At 40.8% G+C, this 25,230-nt stretch overlaps 1 protein-coding gene across 1 annotated transcript; it reads left to right on the top strand.

Annotated features, from left to right (window-relative positions):
* Nucleotides 1-1,096: 1,096 nt before the first annotated feature.
* nup93 (nucleoporin 93) lies at nt 1,097-24,095 on the top strand. Its single transcript, XM_027161987.2, has 22 exons — nt 1,097-1,253; nt 3,197-3,385; nt 4,894-5,011; nt 12,396-12,458; nt 13,642-13,770; nt 15,983-16,057; nt 16,795-16,887; nt 17,057-17,196; nt 17,794-17,926; nt 18,121-18,278; nt 18,397-18,562; nt 18,922-19,015; nt 20,079-20,270; nt 20,647-20,773; nt 21,123-21,195; nt 21,290-21,334; nt 21,645-21,761; nt 21,860-21,978; nt 22,650-22,767; nt 22,849-22,932; nt 23,045-23,173; nt 23,833-24,095. The coding sequence occupies exons 2-22, from the start codon at nt 3,207-3,209 to the stop codon at nt 23,941-23,943; spliced, it is 2,463 nt and encodes an 820-aa protein (XP_027017788.1). The 5' UTR covers nt 1,097-1,253; nt 3,197-3,206; the 3' UTR covers nt 23,944-24,095.
* The last annotated feature ends 1,135 nt before the right edge of the window (nt 24,096-25,230 follow it).

Here is a 25,230-nt window from a genome sequence, read left to right as displayed (position 1 = left end):
CGTTTATTAGGCCACAAGGAAGCGTCATGGTGGAACACGTTTATTAGGCCACGAGGAAGTGTCATGGTGGAACACGTTTATTAGTCCACGAGGCAGCGTCATGGTGGAACACATTTACACAAGGCAGCGTCATGGTGGAACATGTTTATTAGGCCATGAGGTAGCGTCATGGTGGAACACATTTACACGAGGCAGCATCATGGTGGAACACATTTACACAAGGCAGCGTCATGGTGGAACCTGTTTATTAGTCCACAAGGCAGCGTCATGGTGGAACACGTTTATTAGTCCACGAGGCAGCATCACGGTGGAACACGTTTATTAGTCCACAAGGCAGCGTCACGGTGGAACGCGTTTATTAGACCACGAGGCAGCGTCATGGTGGAACACGTTTATTAGGCCATGAGGAAGCGTCACGGTGGAACACGTTTATTAGGCCATGAGGAAGCGTCATGGTGGAACACGTTTATTAGGCCACGAGGAAGTGTCATGGTGGAACACGTTTATTAGTCCATGAGGCAGCGTCATGGTGGAACACGTTTACACAAGGCAGCGTCACGGTGGAACATGTTTATTAGGCCACGAGGCAGCGTCACGGTGGAACACGTTTACACAAGGCAGCGTCACGGTGGAACATGTTTATTAGGCCACGAGGCAGCGTCATGGTGGAACACGTTTACACAAGGCAGCATCATGGTGGAACATGTTTATTAGGCCATGAGGTAGCGTCATGGTGGAACACATTTACACGAGGCAGCATCATGGTGGAACACGTTTACACGAGGCAGCATCATGGTGGAACACGTTTACACGAGGCAGCATCATGGTGGAACACGTTTACATGAGGCAGCATCATGGTGGAACACGTTTACATGAGGCAGCATCATGGTGGAACACGTTTATTAGGCCACGAGGCAGTGTCATAGTGGAACACGTTTATTCCGTGCATTCCGACACAGTCTGCCAAAGGTAATATTTAATAATAATTTGATTATTTGTAAGTTATACATATATTTAATTAGAGTGGTTTGTTGAGTTCTGTCAGTGCTGGAGCCTGTGGTCTCGCCTAGGGTTTTAAATAAAGTTATTTTGAAGGCGTCATGGGCCGAGTGAATGAGCCAATCAGCGTCGGCGATGTGCAGAACCCGGGAGTGAAACTGGAGTAATGTGAACACTGAGACTCTTATTATAAACTGTCAAAACAACCAGTTTGAGCGCTTCATCGCAATTGTACGCGTTGTGGAAATAAACCGGTAAGTGAAACAATCCGCCATCAGCTTCTGTTCACTGTACAGTGAGTTATTGGTCCAGAGACACCGGTATATTAGTGACATGATGTAAAACGTGCTACATGCTAACTCAGCTAGCATGTGTGTAGTTAGCTTCATACATTCATTCATACAGTCTAGAAAATGATATACATGTTTTTTAGTCTTCTTTCCGTAGCTCACCATAAATATATCCGTTTCTATGATGTGCACAGTAGCCGAGTAACACATCAGTGCAGATAGCTAACGTTTTTAGCCGAATTGCTATCAGTGTATCTGTGTGTAATTGTAGTTTTTATTGTAATGTGTGAATACAATGACGAGCAATTAGATCCGGTGACATTCATAAGTTACTGCAGAATTTTGCTTTACAAAAGTTACTTATTTCACTCCATGTGGTGGGAGATACAAAAATAATACCTTAGTAGGATATTTGAAGGCACTTGTAACAATTTAATGTTTTTTTTAAAGTCGGTGAAAACATAATGAACACAGATTTTATAAGATGTGAAAATAACATAATAAAATATGTACCGTTTTAAGGTCATAAAAACATCTGATCAGCTGCTTCCAGTGAGAACTTTTAACTCTTATGGATATATTTGGGGGAAAGTCGTGGCCTAATGGTTAGAGAGTCTGACTCGTAATCCTAAGGTTGTGGGTTCGAGTCTCAGGCCGGCCACGACTGAGGTGCCCAAGGCACCGAACCCCCCAACTGCTCCCCGGCGCCGCAGCATTATAATATGTATAATATGTACATAAATGTGTGTTCACGGTGTGTGTGTGTGCACTTTGGATGGGTCAAATGCAGAGAACAAATTCTGAGTAAACTTAGCCGTATGTCACGTCACTATGTCTTAGTTGTAAAGAAATGCGTTGTAGGCTGCTTTGCATCTTTAAATGATCTGCTTTCTCTTTCTGTCTGTCTCTCTCTCTCTCACTCACTCACACACACTGTGCAAGAGCATCCCATGAAACATGATGTTTTGCTCTGCGATGGGGGAGGAAACAGGAGCACCTGGGGAAAAAATCCAAACTTTCCTTTGCACCTGCCAACCTACTGTGTGTGTGTGTGTGTGTGTGTGTGTGTGTGTGTGTGTGTGTGTGTGTGTGTGAGAGAGAGAGAGAGAGGGATGATTGACACTTGTCCAATGTTTCTCTTGTTTTGTGCACTAAGCCCTAGTTATAGTGCCCAGTTTCCTGGCATCTTTTCTATTCTAGAAATAATGCCAAATTAAATACTTCCACGAAAAAACTATTTACACAATTCATGCCCAACATATTACACATCAATAAATGATCATATTGTACTACACACAATAGTCATTTAAGATTCAGGCTCAAGATTCATGCTTCATGGATTCATGGATTTTTTCCCCAGGTGCTCCTTTTTCCTCCCCCATCGATGGGGCAGAGCATCTACAAAACATCATGTTTCATGGGATGCTCTAGCACAGTGTGTGTGAGTGAGTGAGTGTGAGAGAGAGAGAGAGAGACAGACAGAAAGAGAAAGCAGATCATTTAAAGATGCAAAGCAGCCTACAACGCATTTCTTTACAACTAAGACATAGTGACGTGACATACGGCTAAGTATGGTGACCCATACTCAGAATTTGTTCTCTGCATTTGACCCATCCAAAGTGCACACACACACACCGTGAACACACATTTATGTACATATTATACATATTATAATGCTGCGGCGCCGGGGAGCAGTTGGGGGGTTCGGTGCCTTGGGCACCTCAGTCGTGGCCGGCCTGAGACTCGAACCTGAGATTCACCCAAGATTCATGCCACTGATACTAAATTGTACTAAAGTGTTTATATTTGTTTGTTATTACTTACTGTGTGTGAAACGTAAGATTGTAAAGGGATGAACAGGTACATGCATGCTTTTAAACTCTGTACTCTTTTCTGTGTAATCTCAGGAGCTTAGACATGGATACCGAGGGCTTTGGAGAACTGCTGCAGCAGGCTGAGCAGCTGGCAGCTGAGACCGAGGCCGTGTCCGAGCTGCCTCACGTTGAACGCAACCTTCAGGAGATCCAGCAGGCTGGAGAGAGACTGCGCTCTCGCACCCTCACACGGACCTCGCAGGACACGGCTGATGTCAAAGCGTGAGTGTGCATCTGTTTAGCAACTTATTCACCCGCTGGTTATTATTTAATACCACACCAAAACAATTTTACCAATTACAGCACTTTCTTTTGTGAAATTTTTTCTTCTTCTTGTGTCCATTTATTCTCAAGTGTTTGTCACGCGAGAGTCTTTTGCTCCAAAGAAAATTTCTACAAAATTGAATACTTACCTAACTGATTCTTATTGTCAGCTTCAAAACCATATGCTTGCTAAACTCCTAAGGCTCCACCTTAACAACATTCAGTACTTTTGGAACTAGTTACATTTGCCCTGTGTATGAAGAACCCCACACCCCACAGCAACAGGAAGCAATAAGACTTAACACAAGAGCAGCAAAGCTTTAAAGTGGATAATAAACTAAAAAAATAAGGTTAAGTAAGTTATTACAGCCTGAAACAGGTCTCTGTACAGATTAACTGTATGAACAATATTTACCAATTTAAAACTGTGTACTTAATACAGCTGCTGTCAACATCATGTATACCTTCAGATTAATATCAAAAGAATAAAACCTTATGTTGATAATGTAACTGAATCAATGATGCTTCTCATAAAACACACAAATATTTACCGAACACCACATTAGAACTTTACACATTATTGATTACTTATTGTATAACACTTGAGAATCATATTAACGGTTGCATACATTCCCTTAATCTACTCACCCTCATAATGAAGGCTTTCTAGTGAACAGGACATAACTAGTCTATCTTGAATATGAAAAATGGCAAAACAATAACAGTACTTTATGTTTGTAGACATTTAACAGCCTTTAAAATGCTGAAAAACAAACAGATCAAATACTAAGATATGTTACTCCTTAAAGCTTTCCTTCCAAGTGTGATCGAATTATTTTCCAAATCTTATTAAAAGTGCAAATCTTATTTCCTGCAGATACACTTTTCCCAGCTCTTTTGACTGATTTTCTTTTTTCTTTTCTTCTTCTTTAAAAAATAAAAAAATTCAATTTGATCATAATGATGGAGTATTTTGAGCCAGTTCTGAGACCAGCTCTAAATATACAGTATATATAAAGGAGACTTTATTCAGATGCAGCACTTAATGGATGATCCTAATAGAAGCTATCCGCTTGATGCAGTGTATGAATTATATACATCAATTAGCACCTATTTTCCCCTTCTCTATTAGATTTCAGATGTGCAGATTAACAACAGTATATAAATTAAAAAAAAAAAAACGAAAATCCAAATTACTTTTAGTCAGTATGTTGTTGTCATGCTGGTAATTGTGTAATCAGTGGAGTATGAAACCTGTCGATATACCAGTACAGCGAATAACCTTTAAATAGCTCAGTAACATTACAGGCAAACTGCGTGTCATGAGCTGCCGTCATGATCACTTCTCATTTCATAGTGATGTGTTAGTGTGTATTACATCATGAAAATTCAAAATCTCCAGTGTGACCTGAAGATTTGATAGGACCAGATATTAATATACCTGTTATCTTCTTTCGCTCCACCAGCTCGATTCTCCTGGGCTCCAGAGGACTGGACATCTTTCACATCTCCCAGCGTCTGGAGAGCCTGAGCGCAGCTACGACCTTCGAGCCACTGGAACCTGTGAAAGATGCAGATATTCAGGTGAGTCAGATTACAGAGGTATTGTAATATTTGTAAATGTGGAGATTGTAAGAAGTCTGACTGTCTTGTGTAAGATATGAAGAAAGTTTTAGTCTTTACACGCAACTATGACCGTAACCAGTCAGTGGCTTATTTTTTCAATCAAAGTAATCATTCAAAGGAAAAAAATACAAAAACATAGCAAGTTGAATCACAACTTCAAACAAAAATCCTGTAGGAATTTGATTAATATATAGATCTTAAAATGATCCAAGGTGGAACAACAGAAAAGCATTTGCCCTGTTGGGAGGTCACACTTGGGAATCGGACTAGTGGCTGTGGGTCCTAGTGATTCTCCGTATTCTAGTAAAGTTTACTTCACAGTGCATTTAAGGAAAAGTCATAAAACACATTTCACTGCATGTCATACCGTGTATGTTTATGTATACCAATAAAATTTAAATTTTCTCCTTTCCTGTCATCAGTGACATCAGTCTCGTATGTTTGGGAGGACAGTTAATCTGCCTTATGACACATAATGTGCAACAGGTGGAAAGATGTGGATGATGGCTTCATTTGTCTTAGAGGAAATCTTCATTTTTACTGATGTGTAACGGGGTGAGAAACGATGGGGAAAAATCCAATCAACATATCAGTCAAACAATAGGACAGTATATCAGCAGCTCAATGTAACAAAACAACCCTTTCACAGGATTCGCATCATCTATGAGCATTCTGGGAAAACCAAAAACATTTATGGTGTCATTGTGATTTTAATCAATAAAAATTGTTGACAACTTTCTGTCGTATAAAAGGACTAAAACATGCTGTTTTAGCAAAATAATAAACTTGCTACTGATAGCAGTGTCTTATTGTAGAGTGATGCGAAGTGAAATTCCGTAGGTGGTGAAGAAGGCTGTCAGTTTTCGCTCATTCTTCCACAGACTCCGTGTGCAACTCAGCTAGAGTTTGTGCTGCCCGTTTTGCTTCTTCTGTTCCAAATAATCCCACACAATTTTCTACAGAATTGAAGTCCAGTGATTTGGCAGGTCAGTCACAGTGACTCAGTGTACCGTCATTCTTGTCAGACAAATCGCGCACACATTTCTTTCTTCAGCGGTCATCCTGTTACGTAGGAGTGTCAGTGTTGTGTTAAGTCTAGCTGATAATCGACAGTTTTATGCTGAGTAATATACGTACAGTTGTACAAAACGACGCTGCTATTGGTGGCAGCTTCTTTATTTTCCTTATTTCTTAACATGCCAGATATACATCTGCTTCTTAATCTATAGCCACAGAAATCACACAATAAAATAAATCTCTTTCGATGTTGATTTAACTATTTTTTTTAAGATTCTTCTATAGTTTAGAGCCTCTACTTACAGTATCTTTCACTCAGTGCTACTGTATCTAATCTACTGTATGTGCACTAGAGGGCGATAGAGGACACAGCACAAGGGCGTAGTATTTGCTGCCTTTTTGATGATCATTCTTGTTGAAAGTGTTCCTAGAGGACATTAGGTACCTAATGATATTTAAAGCCTGATATTGATGTGTAAATCATGTTTTAATTGGTGTATACTGTCTCTAGTCAATGGTGCCTTTTTAAACAATTATTTAAACTGCCTCAGCTTGGGATATGAGCTGTTCGCTTGAAGACTGATGATAAATGATAGTATGATAAATTCATTGGAAATTTTGCTTAAATAGGTCCTCCTGAATATGTGCAGATGTCTTCTTGGTTTTGATTTATTGGTGCTTTTCTAAGAAAGAATAGCAGATTGATGTGTGGTGATGTGTAGAGCTGAGATATTAGACCCTTACCTGGAAACTGAGTCATGGAATGACACAGTGGTGACCGAACAGAGAGAATTAAATCATCTGGCTGAATTTTGCTCACAGCTCATGGTGTACATCATGAGGAAATTTTATGAACCTCGTTCATTTTAAATGTATTCACAAAGCTAAGGATGATGATCAGATGTTACGATTAGTCAAGATTGGAGCAGGTTTGCACGGGTTGGTAGTTTGATTCCCACCTACTGTAGCTAGCAGAAGTCATTAGACTCAATTAACCACAAATAGAACGTTATGTCTGTAGACTAATTTGGCCGAGCCTTTGTCCAGCATTTCTCAAGTTGAGATGTTTGATTATATATTTTCCAATATCATTTTCTTTGGAAAGGATGAAGTGATTTCCAGTAAGGGGTCATAGTGAACAGTAATGCTCTCTTGTGTTTGTGGTGCATTGTGGGATTTTCTTTAGGGCTCATACATTCCAGGGCACTAGAAAGATTCTGTGATTGAGACAGACTTTAAAATGGCCGACTCCCTGATCAGTGCCCTGACTGCTAAACTAGAGATCTGATGTCCAACTTCATCTCCTGCACTAGTAATAGAGGTTTAAATGGTATTTATCTTAATCTGGCTGCATTTCTCATCATTAAGTTGTTTTTTTTTTGCCTCGCAGTAAAAGGGTCCGGCTGCACTGGGCACTTGGTGGATTTCAACATTTTCCCGTTTTGAACAGACTGAGATGGGGTTGAATGACTGGGCATTTAGGGAGTGTCTATAAAAAGACTGACAGGAAGCCCACGTAAACATAGACAAGCACTCAGGCCCAAAACCCAGTTTTTATGAGAACTGGTTTTCACAACCACATTATACACTTCGGTTAATCCCATAGCTTCAACAGCAGTGTTTTTTTTTTTGTTTTTTTTATCGTTTTTTTTTTTTTTTAAATCATGTTCCACATATTTTTCAGATTATTTTTAATAGTAATAAATAATGCAGCAAGGAAGATGTAAGGCTTCCTGTGTCTTATCTGCTTTTTGTGCACTTAACCCTGGACCTCAATTTCGTCTGTCCCATAAGATCTTGTCCTGTTATTTCAGACCGGATCATGGACACTTGTCAGTCATGGCTACGTGTTCATCATAGGGTCATCATATGCGTGCGTTTTTTTAGTTTTTAGTTTTAATCGATGCAGCACGATAGAGAGAGGTTTTGTCGACTCATCACGTTAGCGTATCGATCCCCTTATGTTTTGTATCGCATCCTGAAGGCTCAGTGTGTCTCCTCCCTCATCCGAGTCTGCATCTCCCTCCCTCTTTCCCTTCTTAGCCTAGATATTTCTGTGGTGGGGCCTGCCAGAGTGTTTCTCTTACTGGAAGTGCACTTAGCATCTGGCAGTAAAGCTCTCTCTCTCTCTCTCTCTCTCTCTCTCTCTCTCTCACACACACACACACTCACACACACATACACTCTCTAACTCTCTTTTTCCCAGTACGGACCGTGTGTCTTTGATCCACCAGCACTTAGCATGCTTTGAATTGATGTGTCTCTCTTAATAACTGAATTATTTTTAATATAAAGACTTTTGAAAGTCTCTTATTTCGGAAATATAATGAATATGACTCTATACATATGCCATGAGGAAGTGTGTGTGTGCGTGTGCGTGTGCGTGTGTGTGTGTGTGTGGTGGGGGTTAAGGATGTCAGACAGCTATTGTGTGCTGCATTTATGTTAAGTTATTGTTCTTTGTGCTGCTCTGTCTAAGGCTGCTGAGCTGCTTGTCTCAAGACAAAGAAAGCATACACTGTTGATAAGGCGTAGCCGGGTATATGTCCCTGCATGTGTGTGTTGGTAAATTTAGTGTAAAAGTTATTCATTATTTTTTGACGAATGGAGAGCTGTGAATTGGGCTGTATGAGATGTATAAGAATGAGATTATGCATCACCACTCTCTAATACTGTATAGATCAGAGAAGAAGGTAAGGCCTATAGCGATTCGCTTTTCTGTACATGATAGAAGTGTGGAGGTTGTGCAGCGCAGCAGGAGCATGTAGCAGCATTTGAGCCAGGAGTGGGATGTATGGAAAGACATCACACTATGACATCAAGACGGTAGAATCATGAAATGCGCAAGTCTTTTCCTTCTCTCCTGCTTTTTGCTTCTTTTGCATTCTGTCTTCGAGAGCAGTGCCTGTTGTCTGCTCCCACACTGTGATAGATGCAGCTGCTTTAGCTCACGAGGGTGAAATAGCTATACATGCACTCGTGCTTGGCCTGGCCAGCCGCTCCAAAGCCACTGCACTCTTCTCATTAACTAAACATGACTCTTAAGAGGATTATTAGCCCAATTTCTGGACAGGATGTCGGAAGCCATCAGGAGAGGGGAGGAAAAAAAATCCATTACCATAATTGCGTTGCGCTAAGAGGGGGGGGGGGGAGGAAGGATGCAGAGATGTATAAAAAAGGAAGAAATGAGTGAGACTGAAAGAGGAGGATGGCAGGGATGCTGGAGGGAAGAGGGAGGGGTAGATGGGTGATGGAGAGCGGTAGACGGTTCAGGCTGAATTATCACTCCTCCTCCATATCCCCCCCCTCGTCTATGTACAGACTTGGTATGGTCCTCCTCTGACAATAAAGCAGCCCACAGGAACCCTGCTCGTGGCACATATCTGGGTTCAGACCAATGGCCCGGCACGGGGTGGGAAGGCTCTCGTGGCAGTCTAGAGTGTGTGCCGGCATCGAGGTCAGAAAAAGCCAGAGAATGGCACTGACCAACTTCCTGAAGCTAGGGGAAAAGGAAAGAATGTGTTGGGTGCAGCCACACACTGCTCCTGGCTATATGCAACTACACCGACAGACTGAAGCACGGCGTGGGTAAGTATCTCCTGCACACACATACATGCTTGCAGACTTGCACGAGTTCACTATACGATTCAATTGTAGCACTTGTGTCATGCAGATTCCATACCTTACACCTTGTCTTATAATAATGCTTTAGAATTCCGATGATATTGATAATGATGCTGGTAATGAGGATGATGATGATACCGAAGAAGGCTCGGTGGCCACACAGGAAGTAGTGGCATTAGGGTGGGGTTCCTGTCTTGGTCATTGTTTCGAAGTGCTAATGGCAGAAGCGGGAGCATCTTCCTCATTAAATTAAACAGCGCAGATAAACAGCATGATTTCACGACTGGATTATATCTGCGACTTTTGTCCAGTGAGTGCTGTGCCAATATATTTGCTGAACAGAATTTTTTTTTTTTTGCTGCATGTGTGACAGCCATTAATTAAACATATAGGTTAAAGGGTACCATTCAGTTTGTATGTACTGCAGTCAACAGAAACGACACAGTCTGCACATACTAGATTGGATTTGTAAAAGCTCCAGATTGTAAATGTGAATGGTCCATCCTGACAAAAATTAGACATCTCAATGTGTAGCGTTTCCAAGATACTGTATGAATTCTCCTGAACATTCCAGAAAATCTCAGTAGTATCTTATATTGGTTACAATGTCCTCTTTCCCCACCTACGTGCAGTTCCCTATATGAGTGCATGGCTGTCTGGGTGGGAACTGCTCTCTTTGTGTGTCACACAAAATTCCCTCATCGTCGGATAACACACATTCTGACAAACGCACAAATCTACACAAGCCGTACGTGCTGAAATTTTATGCCGCAATACGAGTCCTAATGTCTCCTGATTACTATTAACATTGAGTTATAAAACCAGCAAGAGAGATATGAGATAATCTAACTAGGCCTTTTACATCTTTAAGATATGAGCATAGCCTCAATATGTAAAAAATAAATAAATAATTAAATAATTAAAATGCAGGATTTTAGAGTGGATAAATCCTGTTCCATGGTCTGGGACCCTTTATGGACAGCGGGTGGCGCTAGCATCTCCTGTGGTCTAGTGGAGGACAAGGCCACGATGACTGAGCTAGAAATGACTGGCCAAAAAAACAGCAGTGAGATTCATGGCTCTTGTTTCACGATCGAACGATTGAAAAATGCACACACCATTAACCACTCTCCTCTCTCCATGGGTCTCCACCCATCTCCACACGCTCCACTCCTCCGTATCCCGGGTCACAGCAAAATCAGTCCTCATTTGCAGCTGTCAATCAAAGGTGTGGTTGAGTTGGTTGTCTGTCAATCAGTTACTGAGGTGGGGGAGGGGCAAAAGGGGTAATGGGGTAGGCTAGAGAAGTCAGAAGGTGGTGAGGGGGCAGGGGGAGAAGCTTCCTGAAGAGTCATGAGATGGGGAATGAATAGAGGTGTTCGTACAGACGTTCAGAGAGGTCGAAAACGTCTAAAGAAAAGTACTTCAGGGCAGCTGAGAAGATGGTAAAGGAAGCAATAATGCGATTAAAGAGGGGTGTGGTGTGTTGAAAGAAGACATTATTCCATATGAGGGTATGACTCAGACGACAGAGTGAGGCATCATGAGATTATAGGTAGTATCATGTTCTAAAAGCCTCAGGCGAGAAAATGTATTGGGTGTCTTACTGGCATTCAGAAGGCTTCCACCACCACACGGGGTCGCTGTTTCATGTAACGCTTCACCCTTCAGCCCCACCCAGCTGCATTCTGATTGCTCTTCATCTGAAACTCCAAGCTGACCACTGCCAACTTCCCCTCATTTTGTGTACCCTGCTATCCCCAGCCCCTGCCGTGCATGTGTTTGCTGCAGATGGCTGTTCTGTGCCACTGTGAGAGCGAATGTGCTCATTTCTTCTGCAAAGTGTCCTTTCCTGTCGCCAGTCACAGCACACAGGGTTTCATTGGATTGAGCGAGTGAGGATGTATGTTCGGTGCCGGTGTCAGGGGATTCGCTATACAGCCGGGTATTTGTTGTAAGGCTGCATGGTTTCCTGACGAATCTTCGCAGTCGAATTTCAAAGATCTTCTTCCTGCACTCAGATATCAGAGTCCCTCTGGCGTAGCTTGCAACCATTCAGAGTTCGAATGATTTCTATGTCCCTGTTTTATTCAAAAATAAACTAATACAGTAAAGGAGATGTGTTATGAGATAACATCCCCTAGTCTTACAGTTGAGAATATGATTCCTGTGCCATCACAAGTCTATAAGATGTTATGATAATAACCATTATCGTTTTTAGCAGTGCAAATGGAATTGGTTTACAGGATGCCAATAAAAGGCAGATCCCTAATCAAGCTTTGTGGGAAATGCTTTCGCAAAATATCAATCAGACGCGCTGTGAGCAGCTCGTCGTACACAACCGCGTGTAAAAGCATGCTTTTCGAAAGTGTTTCACTTCCAGAACCTTCTAGAATGAAACCGAAGATCTCTTGAAGCAACCCGAAGCTAGTCTGGCGCCACCATGTTGGAAGAAAGGAATTACAGCGTGGCGAAATTCGCCGGTCGATTAAAAGCGGATTTTCTTTAACTGGTGATTTTGTTAACGATGCCTATTCTTTGTCTTTGCCGTCCTTGTGCCTGCAAAGACGTTCAAGGAAGGAAGGAGAGAGTGTGACAGATTGAGAGAGAGAAAGAAAGAGAGGGCGTGTACTCTGAAAGCCAAGAGGGGGAAAAGTAGGTTGCAGCACATTTAACCTCCAGGCCGTGTCTGTTTTTCCAGGGCTTTCTGAAGAATGAGAGAGACAATGCACTGCTGTCCGCTATTGAGGAGTCTCGCCGCAGGGTAAGTCTCCACTTCACTTTGCAATCAGTTAATCTATCTGCACACACGTCTTAATAAATAATAAGTTTATATAAATAAACGTATTATTTATTTATTATTTAGATAATAAATAAGTTTATTTTTGCTTTTATAAGGTCGGTTTTATTTTACATCAACAAAAAAAAAAAAAAAAAAAAAAAAGAGTTTGGCCCTATTAAGTTGTCTCATCACACATTTCCACTAACATTAACTTCACAGCATTAGAGTAAAAATAGGACTGTAGGCCAGCCGTTATCCCTCACTTAGTCAGAGGGGAGACTTCTAGTGGGTCAATATCTTCTCCATCTTCTCCATACTTAATCTATTATCTCTCTGGCTTGAAGATTAAGAGATCTGTGTTAGCTATCGGTAATAGAGAAGCATTTGCTACAAAAGAAGAAATCAGTTTATCAGCTTTATTAGCCATAGGAATGAAGTCATTTTTCCAAAGCTGCTTTCTTTCTAAACATGTTTTAACAATAAGAATGACTCGTAATAGCTGAAGCATTTCACTCCATTACGTCTGACTGCATTTTGGTTAAGAACTAATCGATTTAAATCCTTCAAAAAACTGCACAGAGTCTCCATCCATCTTTGGAGCTCCAGAGATTTTCCTCAACTTAGTGGGAACATGTCACCTTGTGCAACCCCCTCCCCCACCCTCCCTCAACACACTTTGTTCCATAAAAGATTTTCTTTGCTGTTTTAATTAGAGCGTTCGCAATTACCACACGCCGGTCCTCCGGGATTGCGTGAAATAGACAAAAAGGTCTATTCAATCAGGCTGTATGCTAAATCTGTAGCAGGCGTGAAGGCAGACCCAGTTAGTGGCACACTTCCTTTAGATGAGAGGGAGCACATTTCTGAGCTTTCTCAGTTTCTGATTCTTTGGCCTGAATGGAGAAGGAAACGGCCATCGTTACAAGGCCATGGCTGCCGGTATATAGTGCACTGTAAACACACACACAAACGCAGGACTAAGCTTCTCCCATCTCCCTCCGGTGGCTATTTTTGATGCATCTCATGCTGGTTAACCTATTTATTTAATAGAGCTTTTTTGTCTTTTTTTTATTCTCCTCCTCCTTCAATTTTATTCTCGCTCTTGCTCTCTCTCTCTCGCGCTCTCTCTCTCTCTCTCTCTTTCTCTCCATGCACCTTCTTGCAGACTTTCCTGCTGGCGGAGGAATATCATCGTGAGTCCATGTTGGTGCAGTGGGAGCAGGTGAAGCAGAGAGTGCTACACACCCTGCTGGGAGCAGGCGAGGATGCACTGGACTTCAGCCAGGATGTGGAGGTCTATAAACACACACACACACACACACACACACACACACACACGCACCAATGCTCACTCACAGTCATCAGTCAAATGTTCATTTCACACTGTGTATAGCTTTTGCACACCGCAATGACATTAAATCTGTATTAAAATGTAAAGCTGGAAATATGATTCACTCAGAAGTAGATTTCTGTTGCTATGTATCTCTATACACACACATGTTTTTGGTATCATACTGTATGGCCAAATGTTTGTGGACACCTATTAATCACACCACTATGCACTTTGTGAACATCCCATTTTTTATTTAGTCCACTTTGGGTGTGATTGTGTGGGTTTGTGCTCATTTGGCAGCCATAGCTTTATTGAGATCGGGTGAGGAGGCATGGGGTGACGTTCGGTACTCAGTTTTGCTTAAAAATGTACAGTGTGGTTGAGGTCAGGGCTCAGTGCAGCATATTCAAGTTCTTTCATATATTCATGTAACTCACTTTATGCACAGTGAAGGGAAATTACAATGCTACAGCATGCAAAGACATTCTGTAAAATTGTGTGCCTGCAGCTGTTTGGCTATAATTTGGAGGAGAACCACATATGGGTTTGCTGGCCAGGTGTCCACATAGTTTTGAATATATAGTGTGTAGTGCAGTGTTCTGGTGTGTGTGTGTGGCCTGGATTTCTTTGTGCGTGTGGGAGGGGGATTAAAATAGCAGTCCCACACACACACCTCATTGGATTTCTGTGGTGCCTAAGTAAATGCAATTGATGGTTGAAAGATCTGTTAGGAGGAAGAATGGAGGAAAAATATCCAAATTTTAACCTTCAAGCCGCATTTTATTTTTTGTCACACAATTTTTAATCACTAGAAGAAAGCCCTGTATGTAATAAAGTAGTTAGTGAAATCTAATTTAAATCTCTCCTTTTCCTTGGGTGTGTTTCTTTTGTACAATATAATAATTTTTTTACTGTAAACCGTAAACGTATATAGTGGAAAAGATGCTATTTTGGATTTATACCAACTGTGTGGAAAATAAAAAATAAAAAAAAATCTTGAATTCCTTTTTTGAATAGTACAGCATCTTCTGGTAGGTTGCCAAATAAAAATGAATACAAGATAATATTATCTTAAAAAACACAAACTACTAATGTTTTTATATATATAAAATAAAAAAAAATAAAAAAATAAAAAGCTGATCTGTTTTTGTCCCTTAAGTTTTCTGATGATATTTAACATGGTCTGTTTTGACCACTAGCTCTTAACTGACAATTGGGTTATGAGATGCTAAAGGATGCTGAAGGATACACGTGTTCGGCCTTCACAAACTGACCAGAGTAAAAAATATTGGAAGGCAGCATTCAGTGCAGGGATTCAGTTTGCGCTTGTTGCTTGTGAAAGCAGTGTATTTTATGTTAACGACACACTTATAGACTGATGAAATGGCATTAGGGGTTTATAAAGTGGACAGAGTAATGTATTTTACATCCACCCGTGCTGTGACCTGGACAAAGTCTGGCCTGCATTATTATTGTTTGTTAAATCTTCATCACGACACATCCACCCACATACACGCATACACACACTTCTACTGTCTTTCATTTTCCTTTGTGGCTATGTGCGCGAGTGAGCGTGCGTGACCGTTTGTGTGTGTGAGGGTGCGTGTGTGAGAGTGCGCGCGTGTGTGAGAGAGGGCGCGTGCGCGTGTGTGAGGACGTGTGAGCGTGTCTAACTCTTAAATTATTAATTAGCAGTTAAATTTTGCAATGTAGGACCCGCTGTTCACTTCCTGTGCTGGGAGCATCCATGATGCTCTCAGTCTGTTTCTTTTTCTACAGCACACTTCTTGTATAATCCATTTAAACTTTTAAATGAGTGATGTCATCCAGATAAATTGTCATTCTTTTGAAGAAGTCAATTCTTTTGCCTGAGGCAAGTTTTATTGTGTGCACATGAGCACTGTTGAGAGATGTGCACTCGAGCTTGGGTTTATGTTCTCTGTAGATTTCACGCTGCATTGATCATTGCATTTATATGAAAACATATTTGAGTGAGAGTTCTGTGCCTCTCATACCCTGTTTACACAGGAGTTGCAGTTGTCTTTGTTGTTTCTGGTGTGGAGAGCTACATACAAATAAATCAAACAGACCATCTAATCTGTGTGTGCGTGTGCATGTGTGTGCATGTGTGTGCGTGTGTGCGTGTGTGTGTTTGTGTGATCCCTCCACACAGCCGAGTTTTATAAGTGAAGTGGGAGCTCCTGGACGCAGCGCTCTGGACAGTGTAGAGGTGGCTTATGGGCGACAGGTGAGCCTACTGCTTATGCACAATATTTAAATGCATGTCCACTACAGTACTTTTGATCATCTCTCATGTCACAGCTTCATATTAATGTACTCATTCTGTTATTGATTCTATAGTTACAACTGAAAGGATGAAAATCTCACGAAATCTCATTGATATATTGACACTTTCTAAATGTTGGTTTCTGTTACGTGATAAACACATCAGGATTGTGCTTATTATTTAGCTTTGTGGGGAGATACATGACACAATGTAGTCATTGACTATTTTTTTGTCTTCTTTAGTTTATTCCTTACACACGTAGTCATTATTTCCACCAAACTGAACATTTTTCATCGTACTTAAACCACTAATTTAAGCGGACGTGTCCATGTAAGCTGTGCTCCACTGTCTGTTCACACTACGTGACTAGGCTCAATTAGGTCATGTACTGCAAGCCCAAGCCCTAATTGATCCAAAAGATTGATTGGCTGACTAGGGGCATTATGGGTAATCTCTCTATTCCAGCACAAAGGCACTATCTCTTTTGGTCACTTTATTACCTGCAGTCACCATGTGCCGCCATATCGCCGCCGGAGTCCTGTTTCTCGTCTTGGTTTTCTTTTTCAACGACCTTCTAAATGTTTTCATTGTTTTAATATTGTTTTTTATCGTCCATTTCTTTACTGCAAGGTCATAGCCTAAACTGACACATGACCTTCCCGTAAGGATGTGTGTGAGCGCTTTCCTCTCTCCCTCAGATCTACGTTTTCAACGAGCGGATTGTAAACGGACACAGTCGGCCCAATCTGGGGGAGTTGTGTGCCTCGGTAGCTGACAGTCTGGATGATAAGGTTAGTCCCAATCATAGCTGCCAATTACTTTTGCTTTCTTTAAAATTGTTTTTAATTGACAACCTTGTGTTCATTAGCGTTGTGATGATCTATTAGCTACCGAAATGTATTTGTAGTTGTCATATTGTTTTGTGTGTGTGTGTGTGTGTGTGTGTGTGTGTGTGTGTAGAACGTGTCTGACATGTGGCTGATGGTGAAGCAGATGACGGATGTGCTGCTGGTTCCAGCCAAAGACACGCTGAAGAGTCGTGTCTCTGTGGAGATGCAGATGGCTTTTGTCCGACAGGCTCTGATTTTCCTGGAGAACAGGTTAGAGATCAGACAGGAGAACAGTGTGTGGGTAAAAGGTGGTGGTGGGGGGTGTCGGGGGGGATCATTTTATATGAACTGACCAAATACACAGACTTTTGGGCTGAAAATAACAGTCTCATGGATGCTTATGGTACTGAACTGGGAACAAAAGCAGGAACAAAACCAACCAAAGGCATAAATATGTGCACAATTATAACACAATTCTAAAATGTCACAATATTTGCTGTACAAGCTCACAGTATTTACATTTCTTTGAAATATAGTAATTGAAATACTTAAAATCATCCGTCCGTCATTCAGTTTGCTGAAGTTTATGGTTCCCCCCTCATTTATTTTCAATAATTGTACTTTCAAAGTCAATAACACAAGCTCTTCTCACAAATGATAGATTATTCCTTTCAAAACATCTATTTTAAGTACATCCTATGCTATGAATTTGCTAATTCTATACTAAATAACCTCAAGTTGAGTGACAATCCTTTTAAAAATGTGTTTAGTTTAAATAAAAACTATATGCTGAACTCTGTATGAGGGCCCTGGCCTAAAAAAAACTTTTTAAACCACTGCTCTAAACCTCATGACCTCTTTTTACAGCTATAAGAAATACACCATGGTGACGGTGTTTGGGAACCTGCACCAGGCTCAGTTAGGCGGTGTACCTGGCACTTATCAGCTTGTACACAGCTTCCTCAACATCAAACTTCCCGGCCCACTTCCAGGCATGCAGGTAGTGCACCTTCGCTGCAGCATGACCCTCTACATCACTCACTAGTGTGTGCCTGTGTATATCGTAGATAACACGGTGACAGATATTCCCAGCATGAGAGAATAAGCCTCTTAGTTCAGATGTTCCTGTGAAAAGTGTGCAAAAGCAAGAGCACTGATAGACAAGCTTCATTTATGTGCTTGTGTGTGGAGCAGGATGGTGAGGTGGAGGGCCACCCGGTGTGGGCTCTGATCTATTACTGCCTGCGATGTGGAGACGTGGCTGCAGCCATGCAGGTGGTGAACCAAGCGCAGCACCAGCTAGGAGACTTTAAGACCTGGTTCCAGGAGTATATGAACAGCCCGGATCGCCGGTGAGATTAACTAGAATCACGTCACACACTCAAAGCTGCACTGTGTTGCTGTTCTTTTACTGTGTGCACACCAACATAACTTTAAGCAAAGAGTTAACATGTGTGTCTGTTTGATCAGCCTAGCGCCAGCTACAGAAAATAAAGTACGGCTGCATTACCGGCGTGTGTTGCGCAACAGCGCTGATCCCTATAAGCGCGCCGTCTACTGCATCATCGGCAAGTGCGACATCGCAGACAACCACGGAGAGGTGGCTGATAAAACAGAAGACTATCTGTGGCTCAAGGTAAGACTCCAGCTCTTCTTTCTGGCACTGATTCTGATTGCAGCACTATACAGTTTATGTGCCTCACAGACAGATGTTGTGTAGATTTATACATGAAACCAACCATGCAATAAACATTAAATAATACAGAACTGAACTCTTTTGTTCAGGATTGTTGATAGTGTGCTAATTGTCCTGAGCAGCATTAAGAGCATGTAAAGTGGCTTTTGCAGTGGTTTCCCCTTTGTTTTATGTTCCAAGTCTCTATTTTGATATATATATATAAATTGATTATTATAATTATTATTATTATTATTATTATTATTATTATTATTGGGTGTCATACTTAAATGTTAAGCAGTGGTTCTGTTGTCCTGTAGCTGAACCAGGTGTGTTTTAATGAAGATGGCAGCAGTGCTCCACAGGAAAGACTCACTGTGGCCCAGTTACAAAAGCAGCTCCTTGAGGACTATGGTGAGATGCATGCCCATTCCACTTCTCCAGATTTTTTTTTATCATACTGCAGTTTATTATGTACATTTCCATAGCTCTTTAGACCCACAGTGTTCATAAAGCACTCTCTAAACATTAGACCAGCGGTGTCCAATCGGTGTGGGTGCAGATTTTCATTCCGACCAATCAGTTCTTGCCTTTAATAGACTCTGTTGTGGATTCTGCTTGGTTGGAATGTAAACCTGCTCCTACACCGGCCCTTTCCGGATAAGATTGGACACCGCTGCATTAGATGCTTGGGTCAAAACAAGGCACCAAGGGAATGCATCACCGGCCGTTGCTTTGATTTTTCGGCCCTCTTGAAGGAAGCGATTCAGGAGGAGGAAATTTATTCTTCAGCAGTTAGCTTGTCCTAGATAAGCTCTCTTTGACTTAAAACTTCTTCTCGCTGCATTTTAAAAGGCACTGCACTATATTTTCCCCACCTGCCTGATGAGTCAAGCTTATCTCTCACGATGCCCCACAACTAGGCTGCATTAAACACTTGTGCTGATAAGGACCGCTCCGCTTCCAGCTGCAGCTCTTTTCACTGCTCTTTTTATAAACGTCAGCTCGAATCACAGCCTACATGAGAAGGGATTATTTCAGCTCATGCGAATGCAAAGAAAGCAGCCTCTTTACAGATGTGGAGGATTTTTGTAAAGCTCATTACTTGCTTTAAGGAGCATATATTTCTTTAAATTGCACATGCTCATCTTGTTGGTTTTTTTGTGTGTGTGTGTGTGCGTGCGTGCGCGTGCACTGCGCACATACTGAAATACACGAATAATATTTTCTAGAGTGATATCTTAGAACTTGAATCCTGATAACTTTTTACACTTTAACAAATATTAGATCATCTTTAAAAATGTTTACGACTTATGCTTTTTATGCACTTTTTACTAAATGAATACAAATGGTCTAGTTTGTTAAATGTTGCCAGTCTGCAAATTTGTGCAGCATTATTATGGTTTGTGTATCAATAATGTTCCAAAATGTCCTGAACATATTGCAGTACTAAATAATATCTTATTGTTCTCCTCAGGCGAGTCTCATTTCTCGGCCAGCCAGCAGCCGTTCCTTTACTTTCAGGTGCTTTTTCTGACCGCACAGTTCGAGGCAGCTATAGCGTTCCTCTTCCGTGTTGAGCGTCTGCGCAGTCATGCTGTGCACGTGGCCCTCACCCTCTATGAACTTAAGCTGCTCCTCAAATCATCAGGACAGAGCGGACAGCTATGTACGCTGGTGACAGATTTGTGCTGATATATATTTTCCTTTTTTTGGTGACATGCAATGCAAGCCAAAACAAAACATTTTTCACATTGTTATTGCATCATTTCTAATATTTCATTGTTATTGCAAGTTACTAATTTAATTACTAGAATTATTTAGACCTAGTCAAACAGAGCTTTTATCAATATTGAGAGTGCATAAATAAAGCTTTATGTGTACAGAGGGTGTGAGTGGTTTGAAATGTGACATAATGCATGATCTTCAGTTTTCATTTGAAGAGCAGTGGAATAATTCTTATGAGAAATCCACAGGTTTTATATAATTGACACTATAACTGCTAGATAATTGAGTGTTGATTGATTTATCTCCTGTTTTCACAGTGAGTCAGGAACCAGGAGATCCCCCCATGGTGCGACGACTAAACTTCATCCGTCTTCTCATGCTCTACACTCGTAAATTTGAGGCCACAGACCCACGAGAGGCTCTGCAGTACTTCTACTTCCTGCGGTACATAAATCCAACTAAACCTAAACAAACTCATGTGAACCTGACCTTAGATAAATGTTTGATTTTGAGCATTTTCTACTAAAAAGCCCCCAGTTTAACTGGAAGTCATTTCACCTTCACTGCAGGAATTGCACTATTTCTCTAAGAATGGATGAATAATTCATGAGGGACTTTATGGGTGCAGTCACAATGCACTCTGACTCATGATTGTTTCCAGGAATAATGAAGCCATTTTCACACACCTTCATGTTTGAAAGCTGGCCCGGTGTTTGGAGACCACATGGTTGATCATTTTATTATCATGTATATAGCTGTTATTAACAGGACTGTGTGTGTGTGTATTTGGCAGGAATGAGAAAGACAACCAAGGAGAGAACATGTTCATGCGCTGTGTCAGTGAGCTGGTTATTGAGAGTCGTGAGGTAGGGTGTTGCTGTGCCTCAGAAGTCAGACAGTTTGTTTTTTACCGCTTGTATGACTTCTCTAAAATTCTTAACCTGCCTTTTCCTTTTACAGTTTGAGATGCTTCTTGGAAGGCTTGAAAAAGATGGAAGCAGAAAGGTATGCCTCTAGGTTCTGTGCTCTGCCTTGTAGCGTTATATAACATGCAAGGCGGGGTTAGAAGAACACGTTCTGCAATCATGCCTCTATTCAAAGCTTCTCCGGGAGCTTTATTTCAGCTCATTGTACTCATGCTCATTCATTATTGTACCCATTCAGCTCTACACAGGCTGTAAAAATGTTCTATTGTTTCAGCACTCATGAAGTACAATGTTTGCTTTGTTCTTTTGGTGGACAACATTTTATAAATACAAGCGTGCGTCCTGAATTGCTGCCCGTCTCTAAAAAGGGATTGTGTTAATCCTTTCAGCCTGGTGTGATTGACAAGTTTGCCGGAGACACACGAGCCATCATCACCAAAGTGGCCTCAGAGGCCGAGAACAAGGGTCTGTTTGAGGAAGCTGTCAAACTTTATGAGTTAGGCAAGGTCAGTGAAACCATGACACAGGAAGTGCACTTGTTGGTGATTGGGTGTGTGTGTAAGAACAAGTTGCATTTTTACATATTTTTGCTTGCTACCAATAGAACCCTGATAAAGTGCTGGAGTTGATGAATAAGTTGCTGAGTCCAGTAATTGCCCAAGTCAACGCTCCACAGTCAAACAAAGAGAGACTCAAGAACATGGCGCTAGGTGTTGCTGAAAGGTACGTTTCTCCTCTCAATGAAAATCTCAAATTAAATTCACACAAAGTAAATCTCCACCCTGAAACACATTATTTATGTTTGTTGAAATATTTGTGATGCACCACTTTGTTGGTTGCTACTGTATGTTTATTATTTCTGAGACGTCAGCTACAATCTGCCAAAAAAGGTCACAGGGGTGTTGCTAGTTCTGTTACAATGAGGTTTTGTTTTTATTAAAACAAAAGGAAGGGTTCTTACCATTTCCCATGTCGTACTAATAAGAAATCCAACAAAATGGAATAGTGATGCAATGCAGGTATATACAGAACACAGTTGTGCTAAGTGACGCAGTCGATGGTGATATTAGCATGAAATTTGCTTTTGAGGAAGAACACTGGGCAAACTGAAGTACTAAACTCCTGCCACATTGCTCTCTATAGACCTGGATGATGCAAGGGCTCAGTCCCACTGGCACCATTGTCAGCAGGCATATGAATAGCATTGTGGGTAATGTAGCAAGAAACTGTTAACCAAAACAAAAACAGAGCATCGATGCAAGTAGTATTAATAGCAAGTCATTCAAGGTGGACTTTTCCTTTAAGCCTTGCTCCAATTGATTTGTTGGATATGCTGCTGATTCTGAGGAGACGCTGGGGCAGGAGATGCTATTTTGAAGATGTGGTTCTTTCAGGTTCCGCACTAATGGTATAGCTGGAGAGAAATCTGTGGATAGTACCTTTTACTTACTCCTGGACCTCATGACCTTCTTTGATGAATACCATGCCAGCCACATCGACCGTGCATACGACGTGAGTTAAGATGGAGTCTGTGTTCAACTGCTCAATGTGCCACTTATTGTACTTTTATAACCATTTGTGTATGCGTGTCAGGTAATGGAGAGGTTAAAGCTTGTTCCTTTGAGCCATGACCAAGTCGAGGAGAGGGTAGCAGCATTCAGGAACTTTAGCGATGAGGTAAGAGAGCTCATTATCAGAACACTTTACACTTTTGCATGAAATTCTGCTGTCATTTTAATATTATTTCACTGGTTTCAATACTCATAATGCTGATTCTTCCTCCATGCAGGTCAGACACAATTTATCCGAGGTGCTTCTTGCCACTATGAACATTCTGTTCACCCAGTACAAGCGCCTGAAGGGGGCGACAGCGGGAACCCCGGGCAGACAACCGCGCACACTGGAGGACCGAGACTCGGTTGGGAAAACCATACACATTTATCTTAGCACAGCAAGACAGTTTTATAGATATTTCACTCTAGTTTTGAACATTGACATTGTGTTACAAAGTAATCAAGGTTAAAGTCTTTTGAAATAATTATTTTTAAAGATATATTGGGACTTACTTATATTAAGACACTCCTGAAAAGAAGTGTGTGAAATTCATACCTAAAGGTGCCTCACTCGCATATAACCTCATATAATATAATTATAACCTCTTCCAATCTCATAAATTGTTACTCCGATGTATGCTTACTCTCATTTAGTGTGGTCTTAGATCATTCAGCCATTTTACGGTGTGCAACTGTCCAAAAACTTTTCAAAAAGTTTAACATTTACTGTGTAAGTAAAGCACAGTGAGCTAGCGAGATTCTGATTGTGATCTTTGCAGGCAAAAGCAAGACAGCCAGAAGTTAATCTGAATAATAATCCTTAACATTTGTTATTTTGGTCAACTATATTTGTGTTTTGTTTATTTATTGGCTTGGGATTTTTTTTCACCTATTTGACTATTTTCTAGAATTCAGCTTCTGTGATATTAGATGTGTTTTTTCAGAGCATTAAGACATATTAGTGATATGCAAACTGCTAGTGCTCTTCTGTAATGCAGTGTGTCCTCTACATTTACATGCACAGATACTACGTGGCCAGGCACGGGCACTGATCACTTTTGCTGGGATGATCCCATACCGCATGGCCGGAGATACCAATGCCAGGCTAGTACAGATGGAGGTCCTGATGAACTGAGAGAGAGAAAAATAGTGTGTGTTTGTGTGTGTGTGTGTGTATATGTTCCTACCCCCTCATAAATTCTGTTTCTTCATTAATCATACCCTGTGCGAATTTATATTTGTATTCTTTTTCATAGTTTTGAAAAATAAAACACAAATTTCAGTTTTCTTTGTATTTTGGTTCCTCTTTTGTTTCTCATCACCTTGTTTCATTTATCTTATCCTTTTTTTATGTTCTGTGCCATTTAAAATCCACTTGATTCATATAATTATTGAATGAAATCATTTATAATCTCTCATACAATTTTATGTACAAGTCAAGTCTGATAATTAACGTTTTAATTAACCAGAACCATTTTCTCACACACCTTTTATAGTATTTTATATTCAGACTGACTCAAAAGAGACTACCAGTGCCAGTTTCTTCACGATGGTTGGACCACAAGCCATTTGTACAAAAGACTGACTTGACTTTGTCCAAATCTTTGTGACATTCTCTCAACTGATTGAGGGGTATGACTGAAATAGAGAATCGCTCAGAATTTGAAGGTTAGCATTTGGATCTGCTGTGTTTACTGTTCAGTACATTCTTTAGTACTGTAGCTAACCATTATAAACCATACGAGCATAGCCATTATATGGTAATAGCCTTTTATATGGTCTCATAAATAGTTTTTAAAGCAAACCATGTGCATGAGAAAGTGAGTGTTTCATGATCTGTTGCGTGTCAGTATCACCATCTAAAATCCGGAAGACTCGAGCAAGAAGCCGATGTGAGAATGAGGTGTGTGTGCTGCAGCTGGTGTTGTGAATCAGGCCGATGCCACACGTCCGCGATAACCCGGCTATTTCACAACACCAGGGTGGCCCCACACTGCTGCCAACATCAATATGAAGAACATAACTTGAAGAATATTTGCATATGGATTCATTTTATAAATGTCGAAAATAAAATGTCAAATCTGTTGAAAACTTGTGTCCTATATTTACTATTTACATATGTTTGTTTATATATATATATATATATATATATATATATATATATATATATATATATATATATATATATATATATATATAGTCTATGTAAAACAAGCTGACTGTCATTACATGTGTTATAACAACTACAACATTTCTATGTCTATAAGTGACCACTTAGCAGAATTCTCCCATGTTAAATCTTTTTTATGGCTAATTATAGAAAATTAATCAGAAAACTGAAAGGAAGGCAGTCAACAGGGGAGCACCTGTGGACAGATTTGCGAGATCTGCTCTAATTGCACAGTGAAGAACCCAGCAGTGA

This window comes from Tachysurus fulvidraco, chromosome 13, assembly GCF_022655615.1.
Source record: "Tachysurus fulvidraco isolate hzauxx_2018 chromosome 13, HZAU_PFXX_2.0, whole genome shotgun sequence".
Classification (NCBI taxonomy): Eukaryota; Metazoa; Chordata; class Actinopteri; order Siluriformes; family Bagridae; genus Tachysurus; species Tachysurus fulvidraco.
Note: the sequence above shows the minus strand (reverse complement) of the source record. Positions and strands in the feature narration are given on the sequence as shown.